At 40.0% G+C, this 22,478-nt stretch overlaps 1 protein-coding gene across 5 annotated transcripts in view; it reads right to left on the minus strand.

The window, feature by feature from the left end:
- LOC141011408 (protein MTSS 1-like) overlaps positions 1–22,183 on the minus strand; it is a 50,199-nt gene extending 28,016 nt beyond the window's left edge. For all 5 annotated transcript variants that reach the window (XM_073484563.1, XM_073484559.1, XM_073484562.1 and 2 more), the window contains exons 1-3: positions 21,661–22,183; positions 19,680–19,741; positions 14,413–14,486 (exon numbers count right to left, since the gene is read on the minus strand). In XM_073484563.1, the coding sequence (XP_073340664.1) occupies positions 14,413–14,486; positions 19,680–19,741; positions 21,661–21,732 (208 nt within the window). In that variant the 5' untranslated portion in view covers positions 21,733–22,183. The remainder of the gene's footprint in view (positions 1–14,412; positions 14,487–19,679; positions 19,742–21,660) is intronic.
- Positions 22,184–22,478: the final 295 nt, after the last annotated feature.

Raw genomic sequence — 22,478 nt, forward strand, 5'->3', positions numbered from 1 at the left:
TTCCACTGCAATAAATGAACGCAACAACAACAACTGAATAAACTAAGATCTGAGTCAGAGGGTCTGAGTCACGTTCACCCATATGCAAACTAACGCCACAGTCAAAGTAGCCCGTCTTACTCTTACACTCAGTTTAAACTGAAATTCTGTTATTCTTTACATTGTGAACATGGCAGAGAGATTCAAGTTAGATTTTAGGTGAAAATCTCACATACACGTCTCAATAATACATTAGAGTAAAAGAAATGTAACTTTAAAAAAGTATCAACAGTAGAGAACTTTGTTAGAACATCTACATGTAGATCATGAAGAGAAAAACAGGTAATTCAAGTAAAGAGGGTGGAGAAGGTATACTTAAAAAATTAGAGAGAATTTAGACCGTGTAGACACATGCTCTTAGAAAGCCTGGAGAAAGTTTTCATGCTCAATACAATACTGTCAATAAACCATCTAGAGGCTTACGCAAGAGGTTTACTTGGAATTAACAATTTGAAAATATTTCTACTGAGGCCATAATGTTGTTTTAGTGTGGGTGTGCACAAGGAACGGCACTGTAGTAACCTTTATTGTGTGTAAGCCCAATGGCAATGTGTGAAATTTTTCATCAAAGATTAAACATTTATTCAGATGTACATTATCCAATCACTGTTCTAGACTACACAGAAAAATACCATACTACCGATATTTTTGTTAATACCTATAATGCTATAATAGCAAATGCTATCTGGTGTCAAAACTGGCTTGTGCATGTTCATCCGTAGACCATGTGTATTTACAGGGTTTATCAATAATGTATGAAATATAAGTTCTCCAATACTATTGCCAAAATAACAGTCTCGTTCAAAATTACATAAAATCCTGTCTGCCAAAGCAGCAATAGGGATAGGACATCTGTTACTGACCCAAGGCAATTAATGCTATCGGAACACTTTCACCATCCTTTGTTTGCAGCTGTTGTTTGCAAACAGAGGGAAATTATGCCAGATAGAAAGTAATGACAGATATAACTGTGTTGAAAAGTAACACACAATACAATAATCTTATCAGCAATTCAATTTAAACCATCAATGTGTGGGCTGGTTTTATTAACATGTGGAAAAGACAACAGGAGGATGAGATAAAAGACACAGATTTAATGTATCTTTATGGATGGTTGAAAACACTTGATTGTTGCAGCATAAGAGCCCAACATCAAAGTGATGAAGAAGAAACATTAAAATTTGACCAGATGATCTTTAATGAATGTGACTTTCAAAAATATAACAAAATGATGAAACTTTGGTTGCTGAGGGGAAATCCGCCCTGAAGCACAACATACACAACCTATCTTTCCTTGTCCTTAATTAAGAGTAACATGTTTTTGCTTAGCAAGGTTAGAAAACAAGACAGAAGTCTGTGGTATAATTAACAGACACATGAAAGCAACAAAGATCAGGTTCTAGCCTTACTTGACACTTACTAAAAACCATACAGGGCATCTATAATATTTGGCTTTCCACCTTCTGCACTTTGTATGTGAACAAGCCTATGACCTTTCCTTTGCCTGCAGGGAGTGAGACTGAGAGGCCTCTAGTCTGTGAGATACTGGTCATAATTTAAACCAGACACACACTAGAGAGACTGAACTGTTTGTCAGAACAGCACAACACTGCCTTGTTTGCAATAATGACCACCAGATTACATCTACCATGTGTGTGTGTGTGTGAGCCTTTGCATACACATATGTGTGCACATGTGTGCTTGTGTATGTGTAAGAGCCCCTTATGCTGTCAAAGATTTAGTGAGGGGACATTCTCCACCCAAGTGTCACCCCATATCCATCCTCCCGCCTGCCCGCCCACGCACACACACTCACATACATATACACACTCTTCACACAAACACATCATTCATTCAGAGTGTTTTATGAAGTGTCTATGGGACGATAGGGAACAATCCAGACACTGAAAGCTCACTGAGTCAACCCGCTGACTGAGTAACTTAAATGACTGACCTTAACCATTATTTATCCATCTATCAACCAATACAATGGCTGTATTATCTAACACACTCAATGATAAACTCATACCTATTAAAATCTATTTAAAGAGCAGCATGCAACATGCTTGTTCAGCACAGTTGACAAGACATTCATTGACATATTTGACACACTTAATGTGCAGATTAAGGTCACCTTGCTTTATTTTCAAAGAATAAAGTTATTTTCCAGTGACTGGGGAGTACTGAATGAGGTAACACTCCAAGTTCACCTTCAATGGGCACGCTGCAGCAGATGGCTCACCTGCCCTGTTACACAGCAACAAACTGATGATGGTATCCTACTGTGCATGTGTTTCCATCTTTGAGCATTTATGCAAGTGTGTGGCTGTTGCACTCGTTTCACCTGACACATCAAAAATGAGCCAATCTGAGGATGCAAACACAACTTTTATATCTGTTGCTTCCCCTTGCAATCTAGCTCTTGCTCTCCTCCATCTCAGCCCCCCATGCATCTTCCCATATTTTTCTTTGTCCTTGAGGGGAGTTTAAACTAAGCAGAAAGTTCCTGATGATGAACAGAACATGGTTTGATGTTGCTGTCACCGACCGGCTGTGTACACACCTGGTCTCGACAGCATGGATACACACACAGGAGGTGAGGGTGAAAATGCAGAGGAGAGGAGGACGTGGATTTAGTGAGGAAATTAAATAAGAAAAAAAAGAAGGTGGAATAGTGAGACTGAATAAAAGGAAGAAACTGCATGCCCAAATGACTTTGCTTAATATTTATGGAAGGGAAAATGGGAAATAAGTTAATAAACACACTTACTTCTGTTGTGATTAAGTGAAATTGAATATAACCATTTTGTTGCATTTCTGTTTTCTGGCTGAAACATGAGACTAGGTCAACATTGTGAGGACTGCCAAAGTCTTTGTCAAAATAAAAATAAATGGCTTTAGAGCCAAAGATCCAGACACAAAGTTCTCATTAGGTCAGACTAATCTTCCTCTGAGTCATACAGTACTTGGCCTTTCACCAGGATCTTGGAGGGCAGTGCTCGGAGAGTAAGCTTAACCATCTCTCATGAAATCCAGTGCGAGTCTATAAGAGTGCGCATGGTAGTTTAGAACAAAAGCAGACTTTGTTAGGTCATAACCTGGCTGCCGGGATGTGGTCTTGTGTCAATGTGTTCAATGTTAACGCTAAAGGAGAGAGAAACCTAAAATTAGCACTCACTGCCACAACACACACACATTCAGCAGACAGAAGCAATTACACACACAACAACACTTGTGTGTGAAGGAAACTCGTGTCCAGACAGGCTGGCTTGGTAGCCCTCAGTTTCTCAGGAAGACACACACACACACAAGCAAACATGCAAACAGAAGAGATGTTATCAGCCCACTACGTCCTTATCACTTTATAATAAGTGGTGAACATTTAGGAAATGTCAACAACCTGAAGTCCATCAATGCATTTTTTCCATCAGAAAGGAGAATCAATTTGGCAGCTTGCTTAACAAATGCTTATCAAATCACCTCAGCAGTTTAAGTCTGAAATTAAAGAAATGTGTTTTGAAGTTGGACTTTGCTTGGAGGTCAGATGTTCCAAATCCAAAGCTCGCCTGTCAAACCAGGTTTATGTTTAAACAAAAACAGAACGCAAACCACGCTAACATCTACAAACACTTGTGTGGACACACATTGCATGCACAAGTAGCCAAACACACAGAGGATTCTCTGCTTCCTTTTTTGGCTCAGACACTCAAAGGTGTTTGGCCTACTCTCCGGTGTCTCAAAAAACATACACATTCATTCTTGCTCTCTCCTAGAGAGAGAGTGTCCTGTCTTACCCTTTCTGTTCCACACATACACAGTCAAACCCTCACACATTTGTGTCCTTTAACTCATGACAAGGGCATGTCTGAGTCCAACTCTAAATTTGCAGTGTCCATGGGCAGATGTCCGTATTAAAGCAGATGGTTGCGGATAAATCTTTCAAAGACGCTTCCTTGAATTTTCTATGTTAATGTGTTTTACAGTGCAAACTAAATGGCAAGGCAAGAGAGTCTACCATGAGACGTGACAAAAGAGTTTGACCCATAAATTCTCAAACAGTGGAGAAAAAGAGCAGCACTAAATCAGTCTGAAAAATCTTTTGTCTGTGAGTCTATGAGACGCAGAGGTCATTTCGTGCATTTTAGTCTATATGATTGAATCTCTACATGTGCTAGGCATGCACATGTGTGCATGTTCACATGAGGGTGTGCAAGCTTGAATTAGTCTGTGAGTCTTTGCGTGAGTGTGTGTATTTGACCCATTAACTGATTTAATTGCTGGTTCCAGCTGGTTCAGTAGGATTCCCAGGATGAGGTCAGGGTGAACAGAAGAGAACAGAGGGTGAATTGAGAAGCACGCAGCTCGTCCATGGGATGGGATCTAGGTCTAGGCTGGGCAGAGGACAGGAAATGTATACGGCCAGGCTGGTTTTGGACTGAAACTAGACATAGAGGACAGAGCCCTTTCAGAGAGGGCATTGAGACAGTGGGCTAGTTCAGGATCTAAGGCTGCTCTCTAACAAAGGCCAAGCCATGAACTGAGAGGGGCAAAGAGGATTTTTTTCCATGGAGCTGTATGGTGGTCTGTCCATGGCAGAGCACACAGAGCGTGCTTAGACAGAATTAGACTGAATTCTGTTCCACAAAAAAACTCAGTTCCTTGCATTCCAAGTTGGGTTTAGAAAGCCGGTGTGCCCGTGATCGTTTTAACAGAAAATGTGACTTCTGTCTTGGAGCCTGTCAAGTTAAAAGTACATCTGAATTCAGATAAAACTTGCTGGATTATATGGAGTTTGTGGGAGCAGCTCAAAAGGATAGGACTAGATCAAACCAGAGTGTCTACTGATTTCAGGCTATGCAACTGGATCACCTCTCTACTTTAATCAAAATAGGCTGCATGTGTGCTAATTCATAGTAATTATATGGCCCAATGTCACTCAGTAAAAAGGTATGACACAGAGGGAACAGAGGCCTCATTGATGAAACAAGTAGGGCATGCATGTGCACACAGATAAATATGTGTAGAATGTTGTTGCCTGTATGTATCCAAACGGTCTAACCCGTGCACATTCATGACGATCAACATGCGGTTGATTTCGCTTTCTCTTTCTCACACACACACACACACACACACACACACACACACACACACACACACACACACACACACACACACACACACACACACACACCTTTAATCCTTTAATAACGTGAACTGTTTGGGCCCCTTGGACTCATTCTAACTGAAAGACTACAGAGATCTAGTATCTAATTCATGTATACACAAATCACTAATCCTTTATCTCCCATTTAGTCTTCATGGGCCCCACTGTTTCACCATCATTATCAACTACCAAGACTGAAAAGTTAAAATAAGTGGGATTAAATGTGAATATGTCATTTAAGCCAGTAAAAGTGACAGGCATAGATAACAGATAACAGTTGTGACAGCTTCTGTCCTGCATTAGCAGCGGCACCAAATGCATTAGCAGACTGGAAATAGTAGAAGGTAAATCTTTAGAGACATCTGGGTTTTACAGCCCCACTTACCCTGAATATCTGCTAAGCACAGCAACATAGCATGAGCAACAATTTATATAATATGCATGTAATCTCCTATTTCAATTTTTTTTTTCTATTTCAGAGACATTTTTTAAACAGATAAGAAATATACTGCAGATAGTTCAAAAGGAAGAAGATACACACCTCTAGATTGGAAGATATTTTCGGATGTTGAACTCATTGTACGCACACAAGGGCCTCAGTGGAACTAAGTTATTCCATAAGGAGGGATGGCAGTGATGTTAATGGTAGAGGTTATACAATGGGCTAAAGCTAGGCAGTGTATGGAGGTCATGAAGATGAAGCACAGCCACTTTGTCACAACTACAAGCAAGCCAGCAAATATGGAGCAATGAGAGAGGCATCTCAACCAGTAAACCAGGTACAGTGAAACCAGCAGTGGATTGTTTGCCTGCAAAATTCCCATTTAGGCTGTTACACTTTCATTATGAGAAAATTATATCTTTTCATGCTGTGGATTCTGATCTGGGATTTGGCATCACACCCAGTACTTCAACACATCTTAAGCACATCAATTGCATAAAGCCCCTCCATGTCTAAAGAAACCAAAAATCATTAAAGTTTCATAAAGGCTGCAGCTCGCTTAGACATACTGGGCTGCTTCCAGTCTAAATTCAAGCGAGATTATATTTGGTTGTTTTGTTTTACACCACTGATTCAAGTAAAAAAGAAGGCTGCATTGGCTTTTTTGTAATTAATACAAATTGAAAACAGGTGCAGTCAGAGAAGAGGGACAGACACTGGGTTGATAAAGACATAAAGTATACCTGGATAACAGCAGTTATTGTAATCATGACAACAGGACTGAAATAATGACAACAATAGCTGGCACTGGTCCAAACTGACAGTCATCGTTTGTCATGTTTAATGCTACAGTGTCTACATTAAAACAAGATGCATATGACTGGTAGACCTAAGGTACCAGAGGTCTATGTCCAAGGAATATAAATGTTGATCATACAGGGGGCTATGACTGTACATACATAAAAGTCTTAGGCCTTTTAGCCATACAAATATGATAAAAAAGCAATTTGTTAAAGGAATAATTCATTTATCATCTATTCTCTCAAAAGGCAAAACTAAAAAATACTGTTCATTGTTCACGCCAGGGAGCATTTTACAAAGCTAACTGCATATATGCATATATGTAAATACAATTCTAATTGCATGAGCTGTTGAATCAATAATTATTCTTGCTGTAAGTAAACTGAATAACTGGCTAGGCGACTGGAGCATTAAAGTAATTATCGCCTTTAAGAAACAACTCTACAACTTAATAATCATTTTAGGCCCAAATCGATCAAACAAGCTTCTACATGCTAGCTCTGTGGCAGGTGTCTATTTCAACTCCAAAGAGTCAGACATGCCCAAACAGACTCAACAGTAGAGCTGCTGACAGAGCCACTGGGATTAATATATACACAGGGATACACACACACACATGGACATAGACGGACCGTGACGTACTGTATATGTACGCACACAAGTAGTCACTCTACATGCAGAGACAGAGTCCTGACAGCTGCCAACCAACATGTGACACAGCTTTGGTTATTTTTATAACTGTGAACAAACTATTATGCTATGGGTGGTGTAAGAAATTCTGTTTTGCATGTGTGTGAATGTTGTTTTTAAGAAAGTGGCAGAGATTTATTATTTACCAATCCTCATAATGTTTTATATACATGGTAAATATTTCAATGTTCACCCGTGCTAATTGTGTACTACATATTCCATGATTACAAGCTATCACGACTCAACTGAAAAAATTGTTTTTCTCGAGGACATTGGTTTTCAAGGTCAGGCTCTGGGGTTTAAAGATGGGTCAACAGAAGACTCGCACAAACCATCTAATTATGTCTCAAAACTGGTTAAACTTGCTCTGTGTACACCTAAGAAGATGTATTTTAAGATGCTAAGCAGCCTTCCAACTGGTATGCTCAGTCCCTGCCTGAGAGGTAGTTCATAATGGCCTCCGACTTCACACCCCTTGAGCAAATATGTCTGTTCTTAGTTCAACAATATGCAAATCTTGGAAAGGGTCAAAATTACATTACTGTGTTAACGTCTGCTCTGCTTGTCTCCTCTGTTGCATGGAATGACCTCATCTCCCTATGCAGCCAGGTTGCAGTCAGCTGTTTCACCATGACAGGGTTGAAAGAAATATCACTACTCAACCACTCCATCATTCTCACACTTACTTGGTGAATGGAATACAACAAAGAGGTAGCATTGATGCGTGCGTGCACACACACACAGACACACGCACACAAACAAGCTAAAAAAAGATGCACACACTGGCACACACAAACAGACACGTACACAAGGCTATAATACGAAGGAGGAAACTATGACGAAACGATAATTTGATACAAAACAGAGGGACAGAGGGGATCTACATGGAACATGAACTGGCACCAGTGAAACAAGGGAAATGATTATTCTTTGGTCCCCTCTGTTCTTCTGCCTCTGTTCTCTCTTTATCTCTCTCTCTTCATGGATTCAATAAGGCTTTGTCTCATTCTGTACCAATGGCCAGCGCATTCTCAAGTAGTTTTCAGAAGGACAGAATATGATTCAGATTCCCTGGTTTTGTCTCACCCAACAGCCAAAAAAAAAAGAAGGTAAAATGAAGATAATAAAATACCGAGCCGTGTGTCAAAAGCTATTGGTCGGGCTGAACCAAATTATTGAAGAAAACATTGGTAACTTTTGAGTATTTAACAAAAAAGTACAATAATTTGCATAGAAAGCAAGAGTACTTTAGAATAACAGTTATGCAGTACATACTTGTCTTCTACCTGTACTTGGACTCACCAAGTCAATCTTTAAATGTTTTCTGAACTGTTTAGTTGCCTAGTAGAGGTGGGGAAACATACATCATGATACTCTCTTAAACAACTGAGCACTGACGCACAAACTAACTTCATTGCAATTCAAAGGATGGCTACTTTAATGTACAGCAGTGAAGAAACATTTTAGGGAGGTGATAATGAGGTTAGGAGATTATTGACAGAATGTGATGTGAATCAATGAGCCATCCTGCTCATTTAACTTGTTTGGTTTAAACAAGATTAATTAACTGATTCCAAGAAGTGCACTAAAACCCTACTGATAAAAGCTTTACTCAATCCACCATGATGAAAGTTATTGTTATGGATATGCACAGATTCTGTTAAAAAATGTAAAACATCATGCTAAATACATAACTTTGAACTATGCTGTTCCCATTTAGGAATAAAACAAACCCTGTACAGGCTGGCCCCGTAAATCTGGATCAAGATAACTAAATATTCCTTGCCTTACTGCGTGGTATATCACATTTTTTATTTTAACAAATTCACAAACACCTCTTGCTAACAGCTTGTTGTCAGTCTCCTGGACATTAGTCCATGTGGCCTGATGTCTGAGTACCTCTATCAAGTCTGACCCAGAACATGTTTAATCATTAACATTTAATCACATGAGTTTAAATCAAATCGACCCATTAGAGCTATGAGAGCAAACACTATCCCACTGCTTCAAGGGAAAAGCAACTTTCTGGATGCATAGTGTTTGCGACAGCACTACAAAGATACAGGTGAGTGTCAGCATACACTGTTGTCAACTTTAAGGGCAGGTTCAAGATTCATGTTAAGAAAAGACAAAGGAGCAAACCCTGACAAAGATACAGAGGCTGAGAATAAGGAAGGTCAAAGACAATAGATAGAAAGACATGGAAGAAGGGGCTGCAAACAGTGGGCAAAGGAGACAATATGAGATATGGAGCAAAAGAGGGTACATGCTTTCATATTCTGTTCCTCAGTTATAATGAGTGAGTGGATTAGTGTGAAGACAAACACAATGTAAACACACCTGAGGATGTAGACTAATCCCTTGTCAACAGAATTGCTACAGGCAAGATAACTTTTCACACATTATTAGTAAGTCTGAAAATTCAACAAGTTTCCATCACAGATTAATGAAAGATTTATTAAACACTATGGATAGGGATACAGCCGATACCAAAAACCGATAATTACCTGTTTCTCATGGCAGATACCTATAACTGATATTTCACATTTTTGTATTTCAAAAACTTCCTAACCTGTAGTTAATCCACGCCTGATGGTAAGAAAGGCTAAGAAAATTTGGCTTAATATTATCTGGTCTATTTTCAGCTAGAATTTACCAATACAAATAAATAGCGGATAATATAAATTTCCTAATATCAGGCCAGTAATTTATCTACCCAATATATATCATGCATCCCTTATTTTGGAAAAATGTTTGTTGTTGATATGACACACTGACACTAAGTTTAACAAATAAAAAGGCTCCCTCTTTCCAATAAGATCCATCCCATTTTAGTCTTGGAAAACTTGGATGAAAAACATTGATGCAGGAATATGATGAAGATCATCAGGAAAAGTGCAGTTTCATATTGAGAAAAACGTATCATCTATGAAAATGTACAGTAAAAATCATTTCTCGGGTAACATCAAGAATAAACACTACAGAGACTTGCAAAAGGCAGCTGTCAAACAAGTAAAAACTAGAATGAAAGGGGAGATGCCAAAGCACACTTCAATGTACTCTATCAGACCGAGACAACAAAGCTTAGCGAGTCCTTTGTGCATACAGTAAGTCTGAACATAACACAACAGAGCACAGCGAAACAGGTGGTTTTGGCTAATCCTCGCTCTGTGTTTGGGTTTGAATGAGCCCATTTGGCTGTGTAGAGGTGTGCAAGCATCTATGTGGCTATGAGTGCGTAACTCTCTGTTCATTTGCAGTTGAGTGTTACATACTGTACATTTTTATATGTTTGTGTGTTCCACCAAAGCAAGCAGACCCAGTTTTTTCTGTGTCCACTGTCAGCTCCAAAAGACTCTGAATAATAGAGCACAACAGAGGAAAAGAAAGGCTTTGTCTAGAGACTTAAGTCCGTCTTTCTTTCTTTTATTCAAACTTTCTCCACTTGGCATTCCAGTTATTTTATTTCACTCAACTGTAAACTAGTAAGCTGGACTTAACCTTTTCTAATCTTGACAATGAAAGGAAGAATATGCACTTCTCTCATTGTAAGTATATTTTGATAATACGCATTAATTCTTGCATCTTAATCCTCTTTTTTTTCTAACCCTAACTATGCTCTAATTGGGTGTCTTAAACTTCCATGGTCCATGTAATGCAAAAACAGATTCAAGTTTGCTAAGTTCTTCTCCTCTGTTCATCTTTCTGAATACATCTGGTTCTCATAAATCACTTAAAATGCAGAAACACAAACAGCATGCAATAGTTGCTAATTATTAGATGCTAGATTCTTACACTGGACCATTTCCAAAACTCAGTCGAAAGTTTTTACTACACAACAGTGATTAGCTCATGCACTGAGCATTTACTGATGTTGACACTGGAAGACAGTTTCACAACCACAGTGTGTTTTGCAGGATGCAATTGTAGTTATATTGCTGACACAGGATATTCATCATAAATCAACAGACATATCTTAATTAAAACAACGTCCATTAATATTTAGATTGCAATGAATATGTTTATTTTGTTATCAATTACACATGAAACAGAGTGAAAAGAGAAAAGCAAACATTTGACAACCTCAATGGTGTGGTAAACAGATCAGTAATGGTGTTTTGACATACTAAGAAGCACAAATTTATTGGAGAGTTTTTGGAACCAGTGATGAAAATAACATTCTTTGCTATAGACTATGCTCTTGAACCAAAGCCTAAAGCCTGTGAATTATGAGTCCTGTATTCTGCTGGTGTTCAGGACTAGAAATGTAGTCAAGGACTGGAGTGAAAACATCTTATGTACTGTTGTTATAAAGACAACTGTGCCAAATTCATGTCTTGTTTTGGGGTTACCTGTGTGATAAGTAAGAAAGAATGTTCAATCAGCAGGTAATCAGGCCCACGGGATGAAATATGGTTCAGATGGCCTCAGTTCAAAAGCTATTGGTCTGGCTTTACCTAACTATTGTAGAAAATATTGATACATTTTCAGTACTTGACAAGCAAATCACCATATCAACAACAGTAAATATAATAACTTGCATGGAAAGCAAGAGTACTTCAGGTTAACTTCCCTTACAAGAGGAGAAGGTTAGTCCAGAGCCCTGTTATCATATTAATATTTGAACAAAGATGCATATGTGAACACAACATTGCAGTCCAATGTTCACGTTCTGAAAACACTAATTTATGTTAATGTATTTTTCAACCTTCTGATCATGCTGTTTCAGTGATAACACTGATAAAAGAGTCGCAGAGTAACTTTGATCTAAACACCTATAAACATAACGGCGGCCACACATCAAAGTCCGCTGAGTCTACTGATCAGCCCTTGATTTTTTATGAGATTCCATCACTGCCAATATCTGCAGGGCTATACAACAGTAGAACCATTACAAAGCCCGCCGAAAGACTTGTTCTCCTGTTTAGGAGGCGAATCGACCTTTAATGTATGCTGTTAAAACTCTAATTATGTTTTTGATTGTGCACATTTATTAGTCTTATTCTTACTGTAAGAAGAAGAGGAAGATTAACGGCTGGCTGTCCCTATTGTGTGGTGGTAGGGAGAAGGGCTGTTGCCTTTACTTACTTGAGCCCCTTACACACACTCACACACACCTGATTTCCATGCCATCATCATGGTGATGGCTATAGGAAGCAGGTTAGGACTTGGAGGCACACATTAGGGACAAGAAGATGGATGGATATAGAAAAAAATGAAAGAAAGAAGTCATAATTTTTCTATAATATGGCTTCAGCAGCCTCTGGCTAATTATGACAAGCAAACAGAAAGTGGTGTGTCTGTCAGCCTGTACCTTATCTGATCTAGACACAAAACCATACAGGTGCTCTGCAAAAGTTGTTGTAGCAAGCACACACACACACACACACACACACACACACACACACACACACACACACACACACACACACAGACACACACAGGCTGTGATGTCTTTAGAAAATATACCTTGATCTTTTGCTTTGTGGGTGAACAATAAAGTAAGCTGATATCTTCATGGAGTAGAGACGACTATCTCAGGCTCTTCTATGGGTACATGACAACTGTTTTGTAGATACGGTTGATTCCAGCAGAGCAGTTTGGTTTTGTGACAAATGAGTCCTCAGTAAATTAAACCCCAGATTAAGTTTTTTTAAAACATTTTTCTTCCCCAAACAGATATTAGGGCTGTTGCAGGGGCTGACTGAAAAATCTATCCAATTCTTCATGCCATACCAACTTCCAGATACCACAGCAAACTACAAAAAACATATTGCTAGTATCTTTAAAATAAGTTGAAGTTGACGCTTTGGGTTTGCCACCGGGGAGCTGGCAAACCCCTAAGCGTCAGTATTTTACAACCTGGGAACGTGACTCAATAATCAACTATCTGTCTCTAGAATTGTCTACTTCAGCTTTAGCGGCAACTTTCTTTCTGACTAACTCTCCTGCCTTCGAGCAACTGTTTAATGTGCTTTGCATGGGTTCCGCTTCCCTTGAATTAGCTCAATAAATCAAATCTGGAAAAAAGTAGGGAGATAGAAAAACGATAGTAAAGATAGTAGAGAAAAACAACCCACAAAATCTTATACAAATGTTACTTTCTCTCTAATACATACAGTATTAAAAGCTATTTACTATATTGTATCGTCAAAACATTAATAAGCCCTTACAAAGTATGATAACCAAAAAGCTTACTGGCATAAGTGGTGAAAATATGAGGCTCCCTCACAACCTTTTAGGAATGTTTACTCAACTGCAGCCTGAATGTAAAATATGGTCTGTAATGTAGGTTATAAAGACTTATTATAATGACCTGCTACAATTTTCATGTGGGCAGGTTATCTACCTGTGATACAGATAGCAGCATGTAAGGCAAAAGTGCATAATAACTCATCATCCATGCTTGCCTCTATGCTGAAGAGCTCAGGCGTATAGTGAAGCCTGAGCAACAGAGCACAAAGATGATAAGGGTGTTATGTGATACTGCTAACCTAAGACACAATATGCAGAGAGAATGGGGAGGAGAAAAAGTGATGAAAGAGCAGATGAAAGATGACGCAACACTCTTCAGCTGACTGAATGTAACTCCTTCAAGGCAAACATTTATACTGTGTGTGTTAGAGAAAGGGGGAGAGAGACAAAGAGAGTATGATGACTCCCTGTACTCCCCCATCTCTCTCTCTCTAGCTCTATTCCCCCCTTCTCTTTTTCTCTCCGCAGTGAGTGAGGTGATGAATGTGTGTGTCTGTTTCAGTTCCTATTAATAGTATGGAGCAGGGCTGGAGGTGTCAAAGCTAAGGAGGGATGAGATCTCTCACTCTCTCTCTTTCCCCTCTCATACAGAGTTGAAGCAGACTCTACCAGAGAGTCCAGATGAAGCAGAGGTGGAGTATGGGTCGGAGTGGAGGGACAGGAAGCAGGGGAAAGGGGGTAGAGGTCGAAGACAAAGTCAGCAGCAGAGCTTCAAACAGCATACTGATGGATTTACTACCTATACGATAAAGCAAACAACCTGAAGAACCTCTCAGCACAGTGGGGTGAAAGACTGGACTTGCACAGTAGGGCCACACAGACAAACACACTGACACATAGGTGCCCAGACACACACACACGCTGTTTAACAGTTAACTGATTTAACCTTATCAGCACTGTGCTACAGCTGTCCAACACAACTGAAAATGACACTGATTCCTTTAAGAGATGAGGAATAGATTTGCAGTAGAAGACCACTGTAAACACACTCAAGCCTCTGAATCTGTGTGAATTTTCTTACCTCGTGAGTTGGTAGCCAGGTCGGCAACTTTCTGAAAGGCATCCAGGAAGGCAGCCAAAGCAACTACTGTCGTCCTATGGAGAAAAGAGAAAAAAAAAGGGTTACTAAACATCACACTTTACTGATGTGAAACGATACAATGTTTTATAAGTATACAAGTATTGGCACACGTGGACATAAACTGATCAGATGAAAATTATGTACCCTGTCAGAAACACAAAAAAACATCTTTTGCATGTGTATGTGCATATTTGCATGCATGTGGGCTACATTTTAGATAATAAAGCTTTCATGAACCCTGATTATATGAAAATTAAAGTGTGGATGGTGTCTGTATACTGCGTGTGTGTGTAAGCTAAAACTTAAACGTGCCCCGCTGTGTGAAGAATGTCTATGTGATTACTTAGAGACCACTGGAATCTGTCCAACTCAGCAGAGCAGCTCTTGAGCTGAGTTTGCCACACTTACAGGTCAATGAAGGGATCAATGTGGGATCTACCCTGTTCAGCTTTAAAATGGAAAAGGGGCCTGTGGCAAGTTCACAACTCATACCTGCTTCTCTGGCATTTTGTACAATTTACAAAGTATTTACAAATTTCAGTATTACATACCGCGCATAAACAACAGACTGAGGAAAGGGCAAAATCCAGCCTGTCATAAAAAAAAAAAAAAAGTAGTGGAAGCGTGGTGTAAGATTACTCTCTGTTTTACTCATTACAGACACCATCTTGTTGGTATCCTGACTTGTTGCCTGTCTGGCTGCCTGGCAGACCAGTTACTTTGCTAGCTGACAACATGCTGCCTCACTGGAGGGTCAGCTGACTGGCAAATACTGACTCATCTACTTCAGAAACAACAAACCTCTCGTGATTAAGATCACAGATATGGAGATTAAAGGGTCTTGGTGTACGTGCCGATATGATATGTGATCTCCTAAATGGAGACAAGAATACATATCAGTCATGAACTGCTTGGAAAATTTCTGAGGCATGTTTGGTCAGAAAAGCATGTTTGTTGGAACACTCAATACCTTAATTTGTACACACTTGTTATCTTCCACTGGCAAACAGAAAACCATAACACAACCTGGGAATTTCCAACAGTCCATGCAGGTAGCTTTCGTAACTGGGCAAAACAATAGCTGAATGAAGGTTGGTGGTGACTCTATAAACTGACTTGCAGATGGAATAAAAGTGTCCATCATAAACATTATGTATTTATTTTTCTGTAAAGTTTTCACTCTGAGTATCCAAAGACACTGTACTGTAAGGCAGTGGCAGGGGGGAGTAGGCGGAGTAGTCTTTTAATGCATGTCACATTGAATGGGAGGTAACTGGAGCACCCTGGGGGTCCGACCCCAGACTAACTCTAACCACAGAGCCACTGTGTTGTGCACTCTAAAACTGACTTTAGTAAAGATTTCAAATAAAATAGGTTTATTGTGATTAGACTATGTTGAGTTGTGCAGTATCTAGACAGACCCTTATCTCAACTGTCTCCAGACTGTTGTTAGACGTGTTAGTTGTTTAATCAAGTTACAGTTAACATCTAAGAGGTCTCCTACAAGCTTGACGGACTGGGTAAACAGAGCACAACTGATCAACTGATAAATTGATAAACATCCCTGATGTCAAAAATTTGTTCCAGGCCTAAATATTCTTCTACATTCAAGTGACAATCAAGTCGTAGCCCTTAGTCAATAATGTAACACTCATTTCCTTTATTACTCAAAAACTTCATGAAATATTGGCTATTAAGTGCTGTGTTGTTGCAGAGCTGACCAGAGGATCCAAGGGTGGGTCCTGCAAATGGAAAAAGAAACATACGCACAGGCACACACAGATTCCTTTCTATTTAAAGCCGAGTACGGGCACCACAGCAACCTCCAACTGATATCTGCCTCCACTAATTTATACCATGAACACACACATTGCTCTATAAATCACATTTTACATGTAACTGCAGCAAAGTCTTGTTCAGTCAGGTTTGACATATTAATCCAAAACAGGTTTGTGTGGGAAGTGGTTTTAACTGAAGCCTGTGGCTCCAGTCCACTAAAAGTACAATGTGCAATAGTTTAATAGTACTAGCCACAATACTATGGTGTGATCTGTTCCGCGGTTTTACAAGAGAAAAGCTGAACAACTAAACCAGTTTATCCATTCACTACACTTTCAACTCTTATCAGTACAACCTTGAAAAGAACACCAAAAACGGTCAACATCAGAGGAAAAATTATAGTTGTACAGAGAACTGTTAACCCTAACCCACACTTTTAAATGTTTCTGACTCATCAATAGTGAGATTGGATAACTACTCAACAAATAAATGAATAACCAGGCTTTCTGGATAGTCTCAAGAAGCCTCAAGCATCTGTGGAGGTAAGTTAAAAGAAAAAAACATTACAGCTACAAGCTTTCAGGTCTGCATAGTACTCCATAGGACCGCTACCATTTGCCTTCAAATCTGAAGACGCCCCTGTCCTGGAGTCAAGACAAATGACTTTAACATATCTGTTCAGCAAGGCCTTGGCCAAGCCAATCTAAACTCCCCATAGACCCTGGTGTAGAACAACAGAGTGCTCTTTATGACAATGATTAATTCAGCACTGCTGCCCCCATCTATTCTTAGTTCAACCAAAACTAGAACGTGAATGTAGAAAATCTGAATCCTACAAATTATGTGTTTAACTCCACGTGTTTCAAACACCATCAAGAATTGTGACAGAGATAGTACTTTGAGTGTGCTTATATATAGATGTATGTGTGTATTGTATGTACCTCTTAATCTATCTATCAATCTATATATAAAAGTCTATAAAGCCTAAATATTTGAGGGCTTCATCTTGAGCCCAAAAAGGCTTTATAACCATATAGTTCAAAAGCTGAATCTGAAGTTTTGGGGTGGTCTGTTCTGTTCTTCACAGAATTAACTTAAGACCAGAGGGAGGTTTGTGTGTAAGCCTCACTCTGACACAGCTGCACCAACCATTGCCCACCAAACAGACCAAACACTGACAAGTTAAAAGAGAACTGTGATTAGAAATCAGCTAGCCTATATTCCACCCCGCCTTTCTTCAAAGCTCTGCACTGAGTGCATGCATGTATCTGTGTTTATGTGTGTGTGCCTGATGACTGCTTAAAACCAGGGGGGGAAAAAACACCATATTTGGACCAAAAATGACAAATGACAGAACAGCCCCAGCACTGTAATTGGTTGATTTCCTACTTGCTTTGTGAGAGGGGAGCAGAGGGTCTAAATTACAGAGTAGTCTGCTTTAGGACGTCATTATACACACAGACATATGCCGCTACCACTGCTGGCTAGTCACTTATCCAGGCCAAGGAGGGAAGGTGGGTGTGTTTGAGTTGAGTGTGTATGTGTGTCTTTCTTTGTAGCCCAGTCCCCAAACAGATTACAGAGGTCCTTGGGTGGGGGGATATGCTGTAGTCGAAAGGGCTAGTTTGGCCAAATTTGTAGCGGCTGGAGACGGGCTTTAAAGCAGACAGAAAAAGCTTTATTTGTAGGTCACCATGAGCAAACCCAGATAGCACGCTCTTATTAGAGCTCCAGCAACAAGGGCATCGTTACAGCAAGCCATATGCCACAACCACTGCAGCCTGGAGCAGGGCGTAGGCCGAGTTTTATCGGCCAACAGCTATTCTAAAATACTCTTTCTAAGAATGACACTCATCCCATAGAGGAGGAATTGATCTTTTTTGGGAGCATCAATTGACTAATACTGATAGAACAGGACCTATTTGCAAACTAATAGGTCAAAGTCAGGGTCAGTGATCATGTATCGTTAGATAATATATTGGGAAGAATACAAAAAGCATCTCTATTATCCACCTGCCACTCATCTAATATGACTGGATTAAAAGATCACACTTACATACTGTACCTTCAGCTCACCTTTTCATCAGTGCAATAACTGGTACATTTGTTCTTTTGTCATTGCCCCAGTGTCCACACGTGCACACACACACACAGACATCCTACTGCCAAACAAGCAGTCATTAGCAACAAGGCCACAAATACTCCCCTGAGTGTTAGCATGGCAGGGTCACATATTTAACCCCCGAATGATGGAGACACTTGAATAACATATCACCATTAATCAGCCTTAATACTGGGAAAATGGAAGAATGGGACACTGAGTGGCCCCTGCAAAGTATTGTTAAGTCCCTGAGCCTTTATACAACTGTCAGCATTAGTCTGTCTCAGGACACGTGGACACTTAAATGGCTAGAGAACTGCCATGCATTGTTAATCAAAGAATAATTTAGACCACAGGACATCCGTATTTACAGTACCTGCTGGACAATGAGCTTTTATTTCAGCTGTCATAAGTTGTTTGTCTCCTGACACGTGGCCACTTAAAACTAACTAGGAGAGGTGGCTGGGATTGGCATTCATTGTTTGCAGAAGACTTGGAATAATTTTGGCAGGAGGTGTGTAAATTTACAGCATTAGAAATACAAATTAAATCAGGCTTGAAGAAGACTTAATGGGGAGAAGGACACATAATGACCCCTGGACAGTATTGTTATGAGATTAGGCTTTTATGTTAAGTGTCATTGCTTGTTAGTATGAGGACACGTGGCCACTTAAAACTTCTTCAGAAGGGAATTGACACTGACATCTAATGTGAAAGTCCAGATCAAGTACAAAATCAGTCAATGGAATGACATTTTCATGTATAGGGGGGTACACGGGTACATGGGGTATCAGAGATGTTATGCAACATGCATGGTGGTATTTCCTGCAAAAGCCAGGATATGTATCCTGGCTTTTGCACTAGAAACCTATTGTGTTTTGAACAATACAATCTGTTTCTATTTATAGCCAAGTTTCCATCACATTTTATTGCAATATTCACAGCTCTCCAAAATAATGTCAGAAGAAAATGCATATTAGGTTGCATTTGTATCGATTAATGTTATGCAAATATTGGGAGTTGGTCGATCTGGAATAACAGTTTGCTGAACTAATTCTCCAGCCAGGTGCCATCAAACTCTTGCAGTAGTAGAAAGGGCGATGAAAATCACGTAGTTTGTAACAAGTTTGTAACTAGTTTGTAAGTTAGGAAAGATTAAAGTCTCCTTATCAGTCACTGATCTGATGTTTTCTTCTGCTGCAATTTTTGAAAATGCAGATTTCCCCTCTTTTTTGTTTTATACAATGTCATTTTTTGTGTCTCCTTTATCAATTAAACACAGAAAAACATACAAATGTGTTGTATGTGCACACAAACACACTCTCACCTGAGCTGCGACTGCAGTTTGCCAGCTTTGGTGATAAAGTCCTCCCAAATAGGGTAGCTGCTCTGTGAGGACACAAACACATATGACACAATCATCAGAACAGACTTCACTATTCCCACGGTTGCATAAGAGTTCATCCGACATGAGGCCACACCGATGCCTTGCCTCACCTCACCTGCAGGGCTAAACAGAACTAACCAAGGCTTTGGCTTTCCCATACATGTGACCCAGTTATGTCAAACCAAACACCTTGTTGCCAGTAAACCTGAGTGAATGGGCAATTTATGCTATAGGATGGAAATAAGTTTAGTGGTATTGTATGTGCATGAGCAAAGCATGAGAATGGTCTGAACACAGAATGAGCTGAATTACTTCCTAATTTACAAACAGTTGGCATTCATTTTGCTCCTGTTTGTCTAACATTTTCAAATTCTACATTCTCTTTTAATAGAAAAACAGACATACTGTCATGTCCTGCATGTGTTAGGTTGCAAAATGGGTCACAGGCCTCTTTTGGAAAGATCCCCACACAACAAGGGCACTAATACTACGGTATAATGAGCCTGGTTCCCAATGGGACTCTAAATTTACCAAATTCAGGTCCTGGGCTGAAAATAGTTGAAGAGCCTTTTATCAAAACTATTGCAGAGAACAAGTGGCCTAGTGCTTCAAAAAGAAGAGGCTAACATGGCAGTATGGCAGCACAGGATTAAGCGGTGAATGTAGCATGAGCACATGTTTGTCACTGATGTGCTACTACTGTCAGGGGCCTGAGGAATGTCATGTTATGCTGTCAAACATTACACCCAACAACCAACTCATCTCTCTACCTACAGTACCTCTTTCTTCCAATCTCTCTTACATCACTTGTGTTCCTTTCAGTCTCTGCCTTCTCTCTGCTCCCTTGTCTACCTTCTCTGAGGAGGCCACCACCATCAGCTCTACCTGCTTCAGTGCAGACATCAAACACCCCACCATTTGTCCCATCATTTCTTGTCCCTCTTGTTGACACTTAGGCAAGAAATAAAAGTGAGCAGTGACTTTATCCTTTGGGCACACAGCCCCATCTGTGAAAGGCATCACTGGAAATCTAAATGTCTTTTTTAAAGACAGAGCAAAAACACTAAGCATATTCATATTTCCAATGGGATCAGATCATCATCTGATAACATAGTTACCTGACAGTTAAGAGACAGGGGAACCTTGGGCAACCTAGTCAAGTGGGACATGGGAGGCTGAGAAGTGCTGAATGTCTGAGCAGTATTCATAACAAAGTTTCTGACTCCAGATGACCCGGTGGCTGGCCATTTGACCTACACATGTCAAAGCCTTCAGACCCTATGGGTAATTTTCTACCCTGACAGCTACATTCCCGGCATTCCTTCAGGCAAGTACAACAGCTGGGGAATCTGCTAGTAATTGTCTCATCGAGCTAAGCTGTAAAAAAAAAAAAAACATCATCAAAATAAGATGCCCTAGTTCTGAGGCTGATGATTGCCCTATTTAGCCTTTTTTTTCTCCAATGTTGGGTGCTGCTCCACTTCAAACTGGAACGAATGAATGTAAAAAAAATGGAGAATAATTCAATAAGTCAGCAGGGTGCAGTCAAATAACGTTACAATAAAAGGTGAGCTATCACAAAACCAAAAATAACGCAGGTCAATAGGTAATGTTATAATAAGAACAGACATAAATATGAAAAATACTATTTATAATACATTTTTAACGCATTTTGTTTCTAGACCTCTACATATAGGCTACATGAAGAAGGTTGGTGTGGGTCTCAGTTAGCTAGCTAACGTTAAATGACGGCTGGGTAACCAGATGTAAATCAACCGTTAAAGGAAACCTACACTTACAACTAGCTCAGGTACAAACTGGTGCCTGGGAAGTTAACTGGCTGGAATAATGAGTTTTTACGCCTCACTTAACTGCTCTTGGATAAAAAATAATTGGCGTTCACACAGTTAACCTGGCTTACTTTCATGTCTCCGATAACAGTTTGGAAGAGTCCTCCGAGCGCGCTGCATTCCTTGTCGATAACAGCCTCCATTTTCAGGACCAACTCCAGCGGTCAGTCCCGACTCGGTGAGCCGCTTTCACTTCGCCACCTCGGCTCTCCAGGAAAAAAACAAAAAACTTCCCAAAAATGTGGACGAAAACCGAACGAGCCCGTGTGTGAGGATCTCTGCTGCTCTGAAAAACCGACGAATAACAACTTTTAAGTCAATTAAACGTGTAAATGAACGCGAGCGGCTCTGCTTTTACTTCAAATCAAAAGAAGCTGTTGGGACGAGAGAGACATTTAAACCCCCCTCTCCTCTACTCTCCACGCCGCCCCGCTCAGACCCATGGCCGGACCTTGAAGACAGTCTTTCGTAGCTTGGTTTGCTAGTCGAAACTAGAAATAATGCTCAGCTCGGAACGTAATTCCGTTTGTTGACAGGTAAATACCGACACTTACGAGTATCCTCACTGCCTCCTCAACACTGACTGAGTGGGAGGAAAAATTAGCCGAGAAACAACAAGAGTGAAGTCCGCCTGAATGGACTCCCACTTCCGGTTGAGTGTTTGCCACCACAATAAGATACCTGCTTAATAAAAGTTTTCAAGTCGACCCAGAGAGATCTTCCCATATTCAAGCAAACAAATACAAGTGTGTACATCAGTGAAACGCAAAATAAATCAAATGTTAAAATGCAATTCCGCTCATGGCTCGAGGTAAAACGTTGACGTGTTTTTGGCACAGAGCGTGTTATTTTTATTGTGAAGTCAGACCCGTGGTACTTCCGGTATGAT

Source organism: Pagrus major, chromosome 17 (assembly GCF_040436345.1).
Source record: "Pagrus major chromosome 17, Pma_NU_1.0".
NCBI lineage: Eukaryota > Metazoa > Chordata > Actinopteri > Spariformes > Sparidae > Pagrus > Pagrus major.